The 14967-nt window shown below is 44.0% G+C and overlaps 1 protein-coding gene across 10 annotated transcripts in view; it reads right to left on the bottom strand.

Annotated features, from left to right (window-relative positions):
• Positions 1-14967, bottom strand: part of MYBPC3 (myosin binding protein C3) — a 120153-nt gene that overhangs the window by 59325 nt on the left and 45861 nt on the right. For all 10 annotated transcript variants that reach the window (XM_034769449.1, XM_034769448.1, XM_034769442.1 and 7 more), the window contains 7 exons: positions 14817-14941; positions 13710-13815; positions 7072-7238; positions 5397-5562; positions 4517-4623; positions 2417-2446; positions 2098-2237 (listed from right to left, as the gene is read on the bottom strand). In XM_034769449.1, coding sequence (XP_034625340.1) covers positions 2098-2237; positions 2417-2446; positions 4517-4623; positions 5397-5562; positions 7072-7238; positions 13710-13815; positions 14817-14941 — 841 coding nt within the window. The remainder of the gene's footprint in view (positions 1-2097; positions 2238-2416; positions 2447-4516; positions 4624-5396; positions 5563-7071; positions 7239-13709; positions 13816-14816; positions 14942-14967) is intronic.

The raw sequence follows: 14967 nt of genomic DNA, 5'->3' as shown, positions 1-14967 counted from the left end.
TAGGTTGGACATTAGGAAAAACTTTCTAACTGTCAGGGAAGTTAAGCACTAGAACAAATTGCCCAGGGAGGTTGTGGAATCTCCATCATTGGAGGTTTTTAAGAACAGGTGAGACAAACACTTGCCAGGAATGGTCAAGTTATTACGTAGTCCTGCCTTGACTGCAGGGGATTGGACTAGATGACCTATTGAGGTCCCTTCCAGTCCTACCCTTCTGTGATTGTATGAAGAGTCAGAAAGAGCTCATTGAGCAGAGTTGGTCAAGCTGGGTCTGAGACACAGAGGAGAAGGATCTACGCAGGGTATGTTGGCTGCTTGGCATGGGAGATGTGACAAAAATGAAGATCAGAATAAATGAACAAAAATGAGAAGGAAATTAACTGATAAAAAAAAAACCCAGAATCATCAATGCATTCCCAGAGTGAGATAGAATTAAAGGAAGCATCAACAAGATCAGTTTCATAGCCTTATAAACAAAGATTTATGAGATCCCTGCATCAGATGCCACAGATAGAAGTGATTCAGTCACTGTCCTATGAAAGTAGTAGGTTAGTGGGCTTATGTATTTGTGCAAAATAGAGAATGTTCTTTCTGTATCAGTGGGGTATTGGGCTTATGAACATCTTTTATGGAAAGGAATAAATTCATCCCTTTAACACCAGCCAAACTAGATAATCTGAAGTTATGCTACTGCCCTTATTAAATTCCTCCACTAGTCCCCATGCTTCCTTTGCATCAAATTCAGTTTCTTGTCCTCATGGTCCTTCACGGTCTTCCTTACTTATCTACTCATGTCTTATATCTCAACCAAAGTTCCCTGCTGCAGCTGCATTACTCTGTTCTTGCAAAAAGTAAACAAACTTTTTGGGTAATCCCTCCCAGAAGATTTTCTTCCACAAACTCATTTGGCTTGAGGGGGAGGGGAGGGCTGCATGGGCTCTACTGTTCCTGGGGAAGAAATGGGACCTCTTCTCTGCCCATTCTGGAGCTGGGAGAAGGGGTAAGACTGGTTTGGGTCTTAGCTTCCTTTATGGGATAATATTAATAATTTTAATTTTAAATAATAATGAAGTCTGCATATGTTTTTAGAGGCAAAGTTCTTCTAGGAACTGTTTTCTGGACTTTTTTGTGGACTGATGATCAGAAGATAATATTTCAGAAGATTGAATTCCCTCTCCATCTTGTCACTGAAGGAAATTTCCTAATTCTGGGTTGCAAAGGAAAACATTATGATTTGTTTAGGAGTGGGTGCTGGGAATTAGAGTTTACTGCATTCATGACTGCCACAAGAGGTCAGCCTTTTGCTATCAACAAAAAAAAGAACATTTATCTGGCTGTAAGAAGTAGCATTTCACTCTTAAAGAAGAGAGATTGAAAAGTCAAAAGGTTCAGCAAATACCATAAAAGAAGTAAGTACCATTGTCTGCACTATTACTTTATACTTCTCTATTTTGGCCTCCTGCAATTGCTCCAACAACCAGGTAAAATAGGAGTTATCCTTTAAATTCACAAGGTCTAAATTGGCAGAATGCCCAACAGAACTGGCTGCTGGTGTAGATGAGTCTACTGCTTCTAAGACATTCAGTAGGATGTTGAAAGTACCATTTGTTCACAAACTGACCAAAAGAACTTGGGATGGGAAAGGAGAGACGGTAGAACATTTCCTTCTGTGAGGCACAGGTGGTGGGGAGGGCTGATGACCATGGCTTACTTGTTTCCTGTGACGTGAGAAGACAGTAATCTAGTGGTGGCAGCCCTCTCCATAGGCATGCAGATACTATGCTGATGTGCAGTAGAGAAAGAAGGGCAAAAAGGCTACCATACACATCCACTTCCTTCCTTTTGTTTTCCCCGCGCTGAAAATAAACACTTCAGAAAAAGAACACCGTTCAAGAAGACTACAGCAAAATCAACTAAATCACCAGGTGCTGCTTTGCTGCTGTTTTAGAAATTTCTTTGTTTAGAAACATCTACATTTGGGGGGATATGGAAAAGTTTTTTAGGCAAGAATTGGAAATTCAAATCATATGTTTAAAAGAGAAGAAATTCCTTGGTATGACCTCTTTGCCTTAGCCACATTGTCAGACTACACATTACCTTGTTTACTTTCTGCCAGATGACAGTGGGTATTGGATCTCCTGATATGGGAACGTCCAATCTAAGTTTGTTCCCAGCCACCACAACAATAGTGTCAGGGGCTGCTTGACCCATGAAGTCCAGATGGATTTTGGGGGGTTCTGTAGCAAAAGTGGAGAAAAATCAACTATTTTTCACCATGGTTTGAATGTTTTGCAGGAAAAGGGAGGCATTTCTCAGATGTTATATTAAAAATTGAAGAGGTTCTGCTACTGAAAAGCATGCAAGATGACTTGTTCAGATGTTACTCACATGATCCAATAATGAACATTGTTTTTACCTTGTCTTGGCACAAAATCAATCTTGATCTCTGTAAAGGGAAAAAAAAAACGGATCTGACAATAGCTAAGTTTCGTGTAATCATCAGACCAAAAATAATTTTAAAACAAATAATATAATAAATAATCCCTCAGTGTATGTAAATCAATGGGTGAATATATATTTTGGAAACTGGCTTGGTAAAACAAGAAGAAAATAACACAAAAAATAGAATAGGGCTGGGTCTTGCAAAGGCTTTTGCAAGTGAATAACTTTGCTCCCACGTGTAATCCTATTGACAGTGATTTGCAATCCTGCAAACACACACATACTTAACTTTACTCGTGCATAGACCCATGAAGTCTGTGGGACTACGTGCATAAGTAAATGTAACCCGATGAATAAGTTTTTGCAGGATCAAAGCTATAGTCTGTGTTTGCAGGATCAGGCCCATATAAAATGACAAATAAACAATGTAGAAAAATAAAAATAGAAAAGAAGCAACTTTTTAAAAAAGTTTGGAAAATGTTTAGGATAAAAACAAACAAAATAATAGCAATAGTATGTGCAAGGGTTAAAAATACATAGAGATTGTAACTAAGCACTGGTTGAAAGAGAAACAAGAGAAACTAAGAGTGACTACACGCAGTTTGAAACTATTTTACATGTCTATTAAAAGGAATGAAGATATCATGTGCCAGTCCTCAGCCTAATCACTTTGTTTGTTTGTTTCTATCCCTTTCCCTCTTTGTGTTTTGTCCTTTAGTTCTCAACCCAGGAAACACTTTGCACAAATAACTTTACTTGTGTAAGTCATCTAACTGTGCTGTGTCATTACCTCCCAGTGCTCCCCATCAGTACTTGGCCCAAGCCAGGGAAGATAATGATCCCATCAGTAGACCAAATTTGGTGATGAATCCTGGTCACATGCCACCTGTAGCACTTTGCACATACATTAAGAAGAAAACCTCCCAGCATAACCCACACGGAAAGGCGCTCTGGGGGTGGAAATATTGGGGGGGGGAATATCTCCCCACACCCGTGTTTAGGTGGCATCCCCCCTCACACAGAAGAGGCTGCAGGGCTTGCTCCAAACCTGATGGATCCTAGTGAGGTCTGTTGAAGGCCAGAGCCATCTGCTTGGAGGCCCTGTGTCTCCACACTGGCTTCAGTTCTTCCTCACCCCGGGCTCTATTGAAGCCACACTGCCAGGGTCTTATGGGACTTATGGGATCCCCAGGTTTATGGGATACCTCAGTTGAGCCCTACCGAAAAACATAATACAGCAAGGAATCGCTGTGAGATCTGATGGGCTGCCCAGACTCCACTCCCTCTCCCAGTGGAGACCCTGGATGCACAGGGAGGCCTTTCTGGAGGTCTGGTGAAAGGAAGGACAGTGCAGTGGAGGAGGAGACTACCCTACCCCCAACTCCTGTCCATACAGCAGTGGTTCTCAACTAGGGGTACGTGTACCCCTTGGAGTACGGAGAGGTCTTCCATGGGGCACATCAACTCATCTAGATATTTGCCTAGTTTTACAACAGGCTACATAAAAAGCACAAGTGAAGTCAGTACAAACTAAAATTTCATAAAGACAGTGACCGGTTTATACTGCTCTGTAGACTATACACTGAAATATAAGTACAATATTTATATTCCAAATGATTTATTTTATAATTATATGGTAAAAATGAGAAAGTACACTATTTTTCAGTAATAGTGTGCTGTATTTTTATGTCTGATTTTGTAAGCAAGTAGTTTTTAAGTGAGGTGAAAATTTGAGAGTATGCAAGACAAATCAGACTCCTGAAAGGGGTACAGTAGCCTGAAAAGGCTTAGAGCCACTGCTGTAAAGGATCTATGTGCAAGGCTCCCTCCAGGTGCAAGGATCTGCTGTGAGCTTTACAATACAAATAATGATGATGATGCACTATCACAGAGAGAAGTTACATGTGCCATGTTCATACATCAGGAAGGGAAATCTCCATACAGCCTCCTGGTGTAATCAATTAAATGATTTGGTCCCACAGCTCCCTGTAGTCCTTATATATGGATAATTCCTCCTTTGGAAGGCCTGTGGTATTCCTGTTACATATTAGGAACCAGATTCCACAACACTCACCCAAAAATCTGAGTTTGGCAGAAAGGTTGTAAGCAAATCCTTCAGGGACAAAAGAATAGTCAGCCTCATCTTCTGGGGTTACATCATCAATAGTTAGCTTATGGATTCTGAAAAATATACACAAGCATGTGACTCTCTTAATTTTAGTCAGGAGGTATACTGCTACAGAGAGTGAGTGCATTCAGGCTGCAGCACACGGCAAGCCATTAATAACCTTCCCAGTATCAAATCAACATGCTAGGGCAAACAGAACGAGTTTCCTCTCAAGGATATTGTAAACCCAAGCAACACTATGTCAAAGAAAGTACAGGCTTGTTCACCATCCCTCTCCTTGTAAACTCAGCAGACAGCACATCAAAACAATCCTTTGGGAGCCTAAGTAATTTAGGTAATTTAGAAAATTTTACTCATCTAAATGTGTGTGTGTATGAGTATATACTATATATATTAAAAACTATAGTAAATTAACACAAAGATATTTACTTCTCGGTACTGATATCTGTCTATCCTTATCTAATGTATCAGTCTGTTTGATTATGTCTATTTTAAAGTGACCATCAGTGTGGTCTCTAGGCAATTTAAATCCCCCCAAAAATGAAAGGCAGAGTAAAGGCTGAGAATCTGGGCTGATGCTCCATTGTACAGATATAGACCAACATACTATACGCACACCTGCAGAATTACATACATGCCAGTATTGTACATGTGGTGCACAAACCCAGGCAGATCACAGAAGAGAGGAATGGCTACATGTTCATTGTGCTGAGGAAGGTTCCTACTGCCTCCCATTAGCTGGCTTATATTCATTTCCTCATCACTATCCAGAGAGGACTTTAGTGTCATACCCAATCCTGTCCAAGCTTTCTGAAGCAGGACTCACCTGCCAATATGAGAGATCTTTATCCTCTCATCTGGAATCACCTCCTTCCCATTTTTCAACCAGATTCCTTTCACATTCTCATCGGAGACTTCGCACTTGAAGACTGCCTGGTCCCGTGCCCTCACTGTCAGGTCTGCGATACTCTGGTACACTTCCAGCTTCTTCTCTAGGGTTGTGAGTTGTGGAAGAAAACAACACAAACATCAGCAGGTCAAAGTTTGGTTTGTACAGTAAAATGTTTATGTTGCTTTTAAAGAAGAGAAAGAGCCAGGTCTGAGGATGCTGTTTGTTGAAAGGTGAAATGTGAAGAGAAATCCACAGTATGCAGGATTTAACAGGACTGGTAGCCAGGCACCTGTTGCAGTCAGGATATCTATTACATCCGGCACACAGACCTAACAATCTTCTGTCTCCTTGAGGCCTCTGTGGTCATTTTCCCAGCTACGGTTTAATTTTTCTCCAGGCATAAGGACTAACTCACCTTCTTATCCCATTATGGAGAAGGTTACCTTCAGCCCTCTTGCACATTTCAACCTCCCTGATTATCTGGCATTGCCTGTAACTTACTGTGACGTTCCCCTGGTGTTATCTGGACTGGTGATCTGCTAGGTCACTCCAATCCTTGACTCTGGGAGCCAGCTTACCCTGCTCTGCTGTGAGTACCCCCACTCCTGGGCTGTTCACGCACAGCCTCTGGCATGTAAGCTGCTCCTTGGATTGTGCAACTGAATGACACTAGCCAACATTTCTGGTCCCAGACACAACCCTAGGAACCTCCATCTTGCAGTGTCCAGTTATGCCCGCTGGATGTTGCAAGCTTATATAAATTCGTCAATTTAATAAATAAATTGATTTGTACCAGGCTTGTTATCCCAAGGGAAGTATCTGACACGCTTCAAAACAAACGCATTGCTTCAGGTAGAATAAACAAATTTATTAACTACAAAGATAGATTTTTAAGTGATTATAAGTCAAAGCATAACAAGTCAGATTTAGTCAAATGAAATAAAAGCAAAACTCATTCTAAGCTGATCTTAACACTTTCAGTGCCCCTACAAACTTAGATGTTTCTCACCACAGGCTGGCTGGTTGCCCTTCAGCCAGGCTCTCCCCTTTGATCAGCGCTTCAGTCACTTGGTGGTGATGTCTGTAGATGGAGGTGGAAGAGAGAGGAAGAACATGGCAACGTCTCTCCCTTTTATCATGTTCTTTCTTCCCTCTTGGCTTTGCCCCCCCACCTTCAGAGTCAGGTGAGCATTACCTCATCGCAGTCCCAAACTGATTCAAAGGAAGGGGGGTGACTCACTCAAGAGTCCAACAAATCCTTTGTTGTTGTCTAGACAAGTGTCCTTTGTTCCTGTGAGGCTGGGCTGGGTTTGTCCCATCCACGCCCTGATGAGGTGTGAATTGCCCCCCTGCTCTTGGGGAGTTTTTGCCTGGGCTTGCTTTAAGTCATGAGAACACATTTTCAGCCTCATACATATATACATGAAATTACAACCTATAACATTACTATAACAATGATTATGTTGTTATGGTAATGTTATCAATGTTCAGTACATCATGAGCCTGACGAAGACACCCGAAATGACAAACTTTGCATTAGATACCACACCATCATATTATAAGAGTGTTATATAGAGTGTTCTCACAAGGTACAGAACGTCACACTTACCTTGTATGATCAGTTCAGCGACTGACTCCCCACCATTGGTCTTCACAGTGTAGTGCCCGCTGTCCTCCTTGGTTGACTCATTAATGATCAGGTAATGCTTTTTCCCATCCTTCTTGAACCGGTACTTGAATGTCTCTTCCCGTTTCAGCTCAATTCCATCCTTTTCCCTGCAGTACCAAACAATATTGTCACTCTGCTTTCTGCTTCACTCTCTCCCTTCTGGGGCAGGATAAAAGTCAGCTGCATGATATTGAGGGTTTGGGGCATAGGACAGCAGTGCAGGATTGATGGTGACCTAAGTGGCAAAAGACTGAGCTTTTTACACAGTACCAAAAGACACCGAGCTGACACTACTACTTGCTGACAGTTCATTTGCACTGAAATTCTGATTCCTAGTACAAGAGAGTTAATTATTATTTTTGTTATATACTTCACTGCAGATTTGACAAAACGCAAAGAAGGTAGTAATGTGAGTTACAACAGTCATGGAGGCCATATAAGAACACAGACAGAACTGTTATTACTACAGTTAGTACAGTTGTTTTCATTTGAGGCCTATAAACCAGTGCGCGCGCACACAGCAGCCAGGGATGGAAAAATACATCCCAGCTACAAATCTTGTCACATTCCTTTTCTCAGGGATTGCTTTATTTCCAAAACACAAACTTAAAGTCAGAACAAATTAACTCATATTACTGGCTAATAACCACCTGAGGCCTTTCCAGCTTCAGCCAGCTGGTGAAGGAGAACACACAAACGTCCCCTTTAATAACCCTTTCCAACTACTGTGGAGAGCCCCATACTAGGCCAACACTGATCGATGGCCTCTGCTGTCCCTTCCTAAGAGTGAGGAAGTCTTATACCTGTCTTCCTATAGTCACATACTTGCTCCTATTTGTGTACCTGTGATTACAGTTCCCAGTTTTAAAGGGCCCAAAGGCTGTAACAGAACACTGGGACATGCACGTATGTCCCCAGGCCCAGTGCCCTGTTGCAGGGCCTAAACTACTTAAACATCTCCCTAAAGTAATATAAACTTGGAACTCTTTTTCCATATGGCATTTGATATTTTTTCCAGGTATGACATTTATCTTTCTAGTCCAGGTGTTGACAAAAGGGGCATTTATTGAGTCTCTGAAATGGTTAAAAAATACATTAAAATGTTAGATATTGTATTCCTAACTGCTCAAACTCAGTTACTGTGTATTTGAGAGATCTCTATCTCAGAGGGGGGCAAACTACGGCTCACGGGCCACATCCGGCACACGGGACCCTCCTGCCCGGCCCCTGAGCTCCTGCCCCGGGAGGCTCATCCCCGGCCCCTCCCCTGCTGTTCCCCCTCTCCTGCAGCCTCAGCTCGACCCGCCACCGGCGCAATGCTCTGGCCAGCGGGGCTGCCGCACGGTAGCGTGGCTGGCTCCAACTGGGCGATGTGGCTGCCTGTCCTGGTGCTCTAGGTGGCGCAGCTGTAGTGCCGCCAGCCACCAGTGCTCCAGGCAGTGCGGTAAGGGGGCAGGGAGCAGGGGGGGTTGGATAGAGGGCAGGGGAGATCGGGGGAGTGATCAGGGGGCAGGGGTGTGGCTGGGCTCGGGGCGGTCAGAGGGCGGGGAACAGGGGAGTCGAATGGGGGCAGGGGATCCCAGGAGGCAGTCAGGAAGGAGAGGGGGGTTGGATGGGGCAGGAGTCCGGGGGGGTCGTCAGGGGTCGAGAAGCAGGAGGGGTTGGATGGGGGCAGGGTCGGGCCAGGCCTGGCTTTTTTGAGGAGGCACAGCCTCCCCTAACTGGCCCTCCATACAATTTTGGAAACTGGATGCAGCCCTCAGGCCAAAAAGTTTGCCCACCCCTGCTCTATCTGACTGCTTACTCCCTATTAGGCAAAGACAGCTGCAGCTTTGCCCTTCTCTGATAAAATGCACATTCCACAGATATCAACTCTGTGTGGTGGGTCTGTTTTGGGGAGTGGTTCTGAAGCACAGGATCAGAAAGTAGCAATTGCCTGGTATTCCGGGAGGGACAGAGATCAGTGCCCCCCATGCCTTGTCATCTGTAAGTAGACACTGCACAACAATGTGTGTGCACGCACATGTATTTTTAACAGAGTAATGCATACACTGTAGCCAGCTGTGGGGCGGGGGTCTATTTAAATTCTCAGTTCCTTCCTTGGAGAGGGCAGATGGAAGATAGCACTCTCCAGGAATGACATGGGCATTGTGGGAATTGCTGACAGTCTTGTGCCTGCAGCTGTTAACAAGCATGAGAGGATTCCATCTGAAAAAGAAACTAAGTGAGGACAACATGTAAGAACTGGTATGTCAGAATTGCCCAGTGTCTTCTCCAAGCATGATTAGCATCCCAACTTCCTGTAAACCAAAATGCTGAACATGCTGGGCTCCCTGGACTGAATGCCCCTCATCCCAATCTCACAAACCTAATTTGCATAATGACTGACTCTGCATGGTCAAGAGAATAGGTGCATTATTATTTATTATTTGTATTATTCCAGCACCCAGGAGCCCCAGTCATAGACCAGGACCCCATTGTGCTAGGTGTACAAACACAGAACAAAAAGAAAGTCCCTGTCTCAAAGAGTGTACAATCTAAGTATAAGACAAGAGACAACAGAGGGATGCAGACATATGGACGGGGAGTAGAAGGAAACAATGAGACAGTGCTGGTCAGCATTATCAGCTGTTGTCTCAGCACATCAGCAGCCTAACAGTTGTCAAGTTTTTTGTAGGCTTCACAGCATAGGAGAGTTTTGAGGAGAGACTTCAAGGAAGATAACATTAGATTTGCTGATATCATGGGGAGCTTTTCCCAAGTGTGAGGGGCAGCATGGGAAAAGCACGAAAATTTGTTTGAAAATTTACAGGTGGGCAAGGAAGCCTGGCTTCATGGGCCAATCAGAGGTGCATCCGAAGAAGTGGGCTGTAGTCCACGAAAGCTTATGCTCTAATAAATTTGTTAGTCTCTAAGGTGCCACAAGTACTCCTGTTCTTCTTTTTGCGGATACAGACTAACACGGCTGTTACTCTGAAACCAATCAGAGGTGGACATCAATCTTTCAATACTGAATGAGAGAGGAGAGGTAGAGTGAGGATAGCTCCTGAAAGGCCATGAAAGTGAAGACTAGTAAATGGCGTTTGATACCATAGAGAAGAACCCAGTGGACGGATTCAAAGAGAGGCGTGAGGTCATCAAAGTTACAGGCTAGGAGAATGATCTTTGCAACAGCACTCTGAATGGATATGTGCAGGGTAAGATTGCATTTGTCAAGCCCAGAGAAAAGGCTGTTGCAGACACAAAATGATGAGAACCTGGCTGAGAATTTTAGCTGGGTGGATGGACAGGGAAGGTGGTATCTTAAGAGATTTTAGTCAGAAAGAATAATCAAAACTTAGACATAGACTGGTTGTGATGACCTAAAGAGGGGTCTGAGTCAAAGATGACATTCAGGTTATGGGCCTGAATGACAGATCAGATGCTGGTGTTGTCCACCTTAGATATGTGTTCACTTCGAGCTGGCAGTGTGATTCCCAGCTTGAGAAGACATGCTTGTGCTAGCTCTGATCAAGCTAGTGTGCTCAAAATAGAATCTAGCTGCGACAGTGCACGTGGCTGCAGGAGGGGCTAGCCATGACAAGTACATACGTAGCATCTCTGACGGGCACACACTTGAGGCAGCTAGCCATTTGCACTGCTGCAGCTACATTCTATTTTTAGCATGCTAGCACAATCAGCACTAGTGTGAATATGTCTCGTCGAGTTAGGTACCACACACCCAGTTTGGAGTAATTGATAAAGGAGGTTGCAGGGAGGATTTAGGGAGGAGGGTTAGACTCTCTGTTTTAGCCGTGTTGAGCTTGAGCTGATGGCTAGAGAGCCACGAGGAGATATCAGAGAGACAGGCTGAGATTTTATTTTGAACAGAAGGAGACGAGTAGAGTGGTATATGTGAGAATCATCTGTATAGAGGTGGCAGTTGAATTTGGGTTTGTAGATGAGATCACTCAGAAATAAAATGTAGAGGGAGAAAAGAAAGGGACCAAGGGCAGAGCCAAGAGGAACCCCCACAGAAAGTTGGAGGGGGGGATGAGAAGGATCATCTGAAGGACATGCCGAAGGAGCAGTTAGAGAGGTAGGAGGAGAACTACAAGAGGACAGGGTCACAGAAGCCAGGGGGGGACAAGATTTCAAGAACAGCATGGGTGACAGTGTGAAAGCAGCTGACAGCTCAAAACGGATGGGGATGGGGTATTAGTTCTGACTTTGGGCTATGGAAGAGGTCATTAGACACTTCTGTGAGATCATTTTCAGTTAAGTGGGAAGGGATGGAAGCCAGATAGGAGAGAGTCTAGGACAGAACTGGAGGAGAGGCATTCCAGAAAGCAATTGTAAATAGCATGTTCAGTGAACTTTAAGATGAAAGAGAAAAGGGAGATGGGGCAGTAGTTGAAGAGGAAAGTGGGGACAAGGGTGGGTTATTTTAAGATTGGAGAGAATAAAGCATGTTTGTATGGTGAGGGGAAAGAGCCAGAGCAGAGTGAGATGGTTAAGGAGAAAAGTAAGGTAGGGATGAGAGTGAGCACCTGGGAGAGATCAAGAAATGGGATGGGATGGGGTTACTGGGCCAGAGGAATGGGTTAGAGGAGGAGAGCAGATGAGAAATTTGTAAATGGGGAGAAGAAGGAGAGAGTTGTAGGGGAGGAAAGGAGGAAGGGAAGGTGAGATGAGGGAAAGAGGAAGGTCACATCATATTTTGTCAATTTTCTCTCTGTGCAGAGAGAGAAGTGGAAACAGGAAGAGGGGAGAGTTTGAGGAGTGAGTCAAGGATGGTGAAAAGGCAGCTGGGATTGTAGGCATGAGTCAATTAAGTTGGAGAAGTAGCGTTTAGCTATGAAGATGTTAGAACTGAAGAAGAGAATTAATTTCTAATGGAGGAAGTCAGCCTGATCACAGGTTTTCCACCAGAGTTGCTCTGCAGTGCAAGAGCAGGAGGGGAGAAAAGGAATGTTGGGGGTGAGCCAGGGCTGGGTTTGGTAGGGTGGATCTCTTGTAATGGGAGAGAGGGACTAAAGACTCCAGGGTGGAGAAGAGCAATGCATGGAGAGAATCAATAACCAAATTGATGGAAGAGAGGACAGGGAGGAGAGGGCTGAGCAGATGAGAAGTCATCAGTTCTGATCAATTGGAAGTCACGGAAAGTCCGAGTCACAGGATGTGAGTTGGGAGGTTGCTGGGTGAGGATGAAAGAGACCAGGTGATGGCCAGAGTGAGGGAACTCAGCAACAGAGAGATCAGAGAGAGAGCAGTGCTTGATGAAGACCAAGTCAAGTGAATGGTCCTTCTGGTGAGTGGGAGAATTGAACAAGGGCTGCAGGTCAAATGAAGACATGAGGCTGATGAAACGTGGAGCTAAGGAGTTGGATGGGTCGTCAACACGAAGTCTCCAAGGATGAGTGGGGGAGATTGTGAAGAGAGAAAGAGAGAGAGCCAGGAATCAAAATCAGAGAGGAAGGCTGATTGGGAGGAGTTGTGCAGAGGGAAGATGACAACAACAAGGAGGAGGAGAGGAAAAGCTTTTGGCCTGAGGCATGCTGACTTCTCCCTTGAGAATCCCTTCCCCTTTTGACAGTATCTGCTTCCTTGAAGGTACTTTCCTTTGCCTTGGAGACCACTCCTTGCTCCCCTGAGAATTTCTGTCCCTGACACTATGAGCTGTTACTACTTCTCTGAGGGTTCCTGACACATTCCCTGAAGATGGTGTTATGCCACTTTTTCTAGTCTGCCCTAGTTTGAGTTAGACTCAGAATCAACCACCAATAATGGTTTCTAGAATGCCAGAATCTGTATCCCTGTGCTGCACATCTGTGCAGGAGATGCCAACATCCTGGGTCCTGTGCTCTGTGAGCATTGAGGTGACACAGACAATCCAGAGAGGACATCGATAGGCGGCTATGAAATGGGGACTTAGCCCCCTTCTGCACTAGCTGGCCACCTAGGGCTGGTGCTGGGGGATATATGCTTACACCTCCCAAAAGGAAATGTAGAAGCCACTTCTCAATGCTTGTTATAGAGCTCTCGAAAGCATTGTGCTTGCTTGTGCCCTGTGTAGGGAGAAAACCTCCAACCACTGGCAATAGTGCTTCTGAACCCATCTAACAAGAAGAGCAGAAGATGCCATTAAGTCCATTAGGATCTTGCCATGCAGATCTAATGAACCTGTGCAACACTTAGACCCTAAAGTAATAGGCACTATAGAAAATTCCAAAACAAGCATATCGATAGAAAGCTAGAATTATAGAGCGAGAAATTCTGGACACATCATAAAACAACAAACATAAGGAATATTTGATCACTTTATGATCTGTTCTGGACCCTCTCCTTCTCCTCCTCGCCCTGTTAGGTGGGCAGATGGGGTATTCTCAGTTCCTCTCTCAGTTCCACCCTGTCCCTCTCCTCACTGCTTCAGGGACAGGCCCCAGCCACTCATCTTGAGGACCCCATTAGCTAATTTAATAGAATTTCTTTGTGTTAGAGACCTTGACAATATAACCACACTAATGGTGTCAGCCCTAGAGTGCCCCACAGAGGAGTGTGCTCCAGGTGTTTTTTTCTTTTTCTTACGTTCCCCTTACCATTTCACAGCAGCCCCTTCCTCAGACACTTCACACTCGAACTCCACTCTCTCTCCAACCATCACCACCTGGTCCTCCAATGGATGGCTGATCAGGATTGGAGGCTCTGGAAATGAACAAGCCTGTTTTAAACAGGGTCTGGATAATAGAATACAAAGAGTACTAAGATCCCGATAGCTTCATTTGCATCTCGGGCGGGGAAAGGGACAGGATCTGAGGTAAGACATTTTTCATTCTACAGTAACTAGGGAGCAGTGAACTAACCCCATCCATTCCAAAGCACCCACCAATGCACACCATATGGCAGCATCCAATTTCCTATGCCAGTTCACACCATTATTTTTATCTAGTGACTCCTCTGTTCTTACATTATGGGACAGAGTAAAAATGAGGGATTAATCATTTCTCATTTATACTCTTCATAATCCTAAATCAGAGGTGTTAAAAACCTGGCCCATTTGATGTGTTTGTGCAGTCTATGTAACATATTTAGCTTATACACAAGCTAAGCTTTATTTGTAAAGTAAATTTCTAGTCCTCTTTGTTGCAAATACAGTCTTCTAAATGTGAACCAAGTGTAAGCGCCCCGTCTCCCCACTAATCTCATGGGGTGTTAACACTAAAGTCTAAAGATAACACTTGCAGTGTGAGCATTGACTGTTTCATTGTTGATCATTTTTGCAGTTAGGCTGGGGAAGGGGTTGGGACTGTAATTTTATTTTAACAAGCCTGAATTAATGTCAATGCAGAAACAGTTCCAGATAGAAAAGGCTCAAGGTGTGCATCTGGTCCTATCCTGCTATGACCAAAACTGAGCACAATGCTTTGCGAAAATAGCCTAATATCTGATATGTCATAACGTTTGTTTTGTCTCCCTTTTATGGTGTACTCAGGTGTTATATTAGCTTGTAACTTTCTGCTGCACAGATTATCTGTCTTCATTTAACTGTGAAGAAAAATGCCTTGTTGTTCAGTAAATAATAGACTCTGTTTCTGTTGTTAAGAATGTCCTTTTGTGTGAGATTAACTAGTCTCAGAATAGAGAAGCAGGATGTAACAATAAATGGTATTAGAGTGGGTCTGCTTCTCTTGCTGGCAGTTACTCACCTTTTACAAATAGCTCTGTGAAGCTTTTCTCCTCATCAACCACACACTGATATGCTGCATCATCAGCTAGGGAGCAGTGATTGATAGTCAGGATCCTCTTATTCCCAACAGCCTCAAAAATATATCTGAAGAAATGCAAACAGAATTTAAG

The sequence above is a fragment of the Trachemys scripta genome, chromosome 4, assembly GCF_013100865.1.
Source record: "Trachemys scripta elegans isolate TJP31775 chromosome 4, CAS_Tse_1.0, whole genome shotgun sequence".
NCBI lineage: Eukaryota > Metazoa > Chordata > Testudines > Emydidae > Trachemys > Trachemys scripta.
Note: the sequence above shows the minus strand (reverse complement) of the source record. Positions and strands in the feature narration are given on the sequence as shown.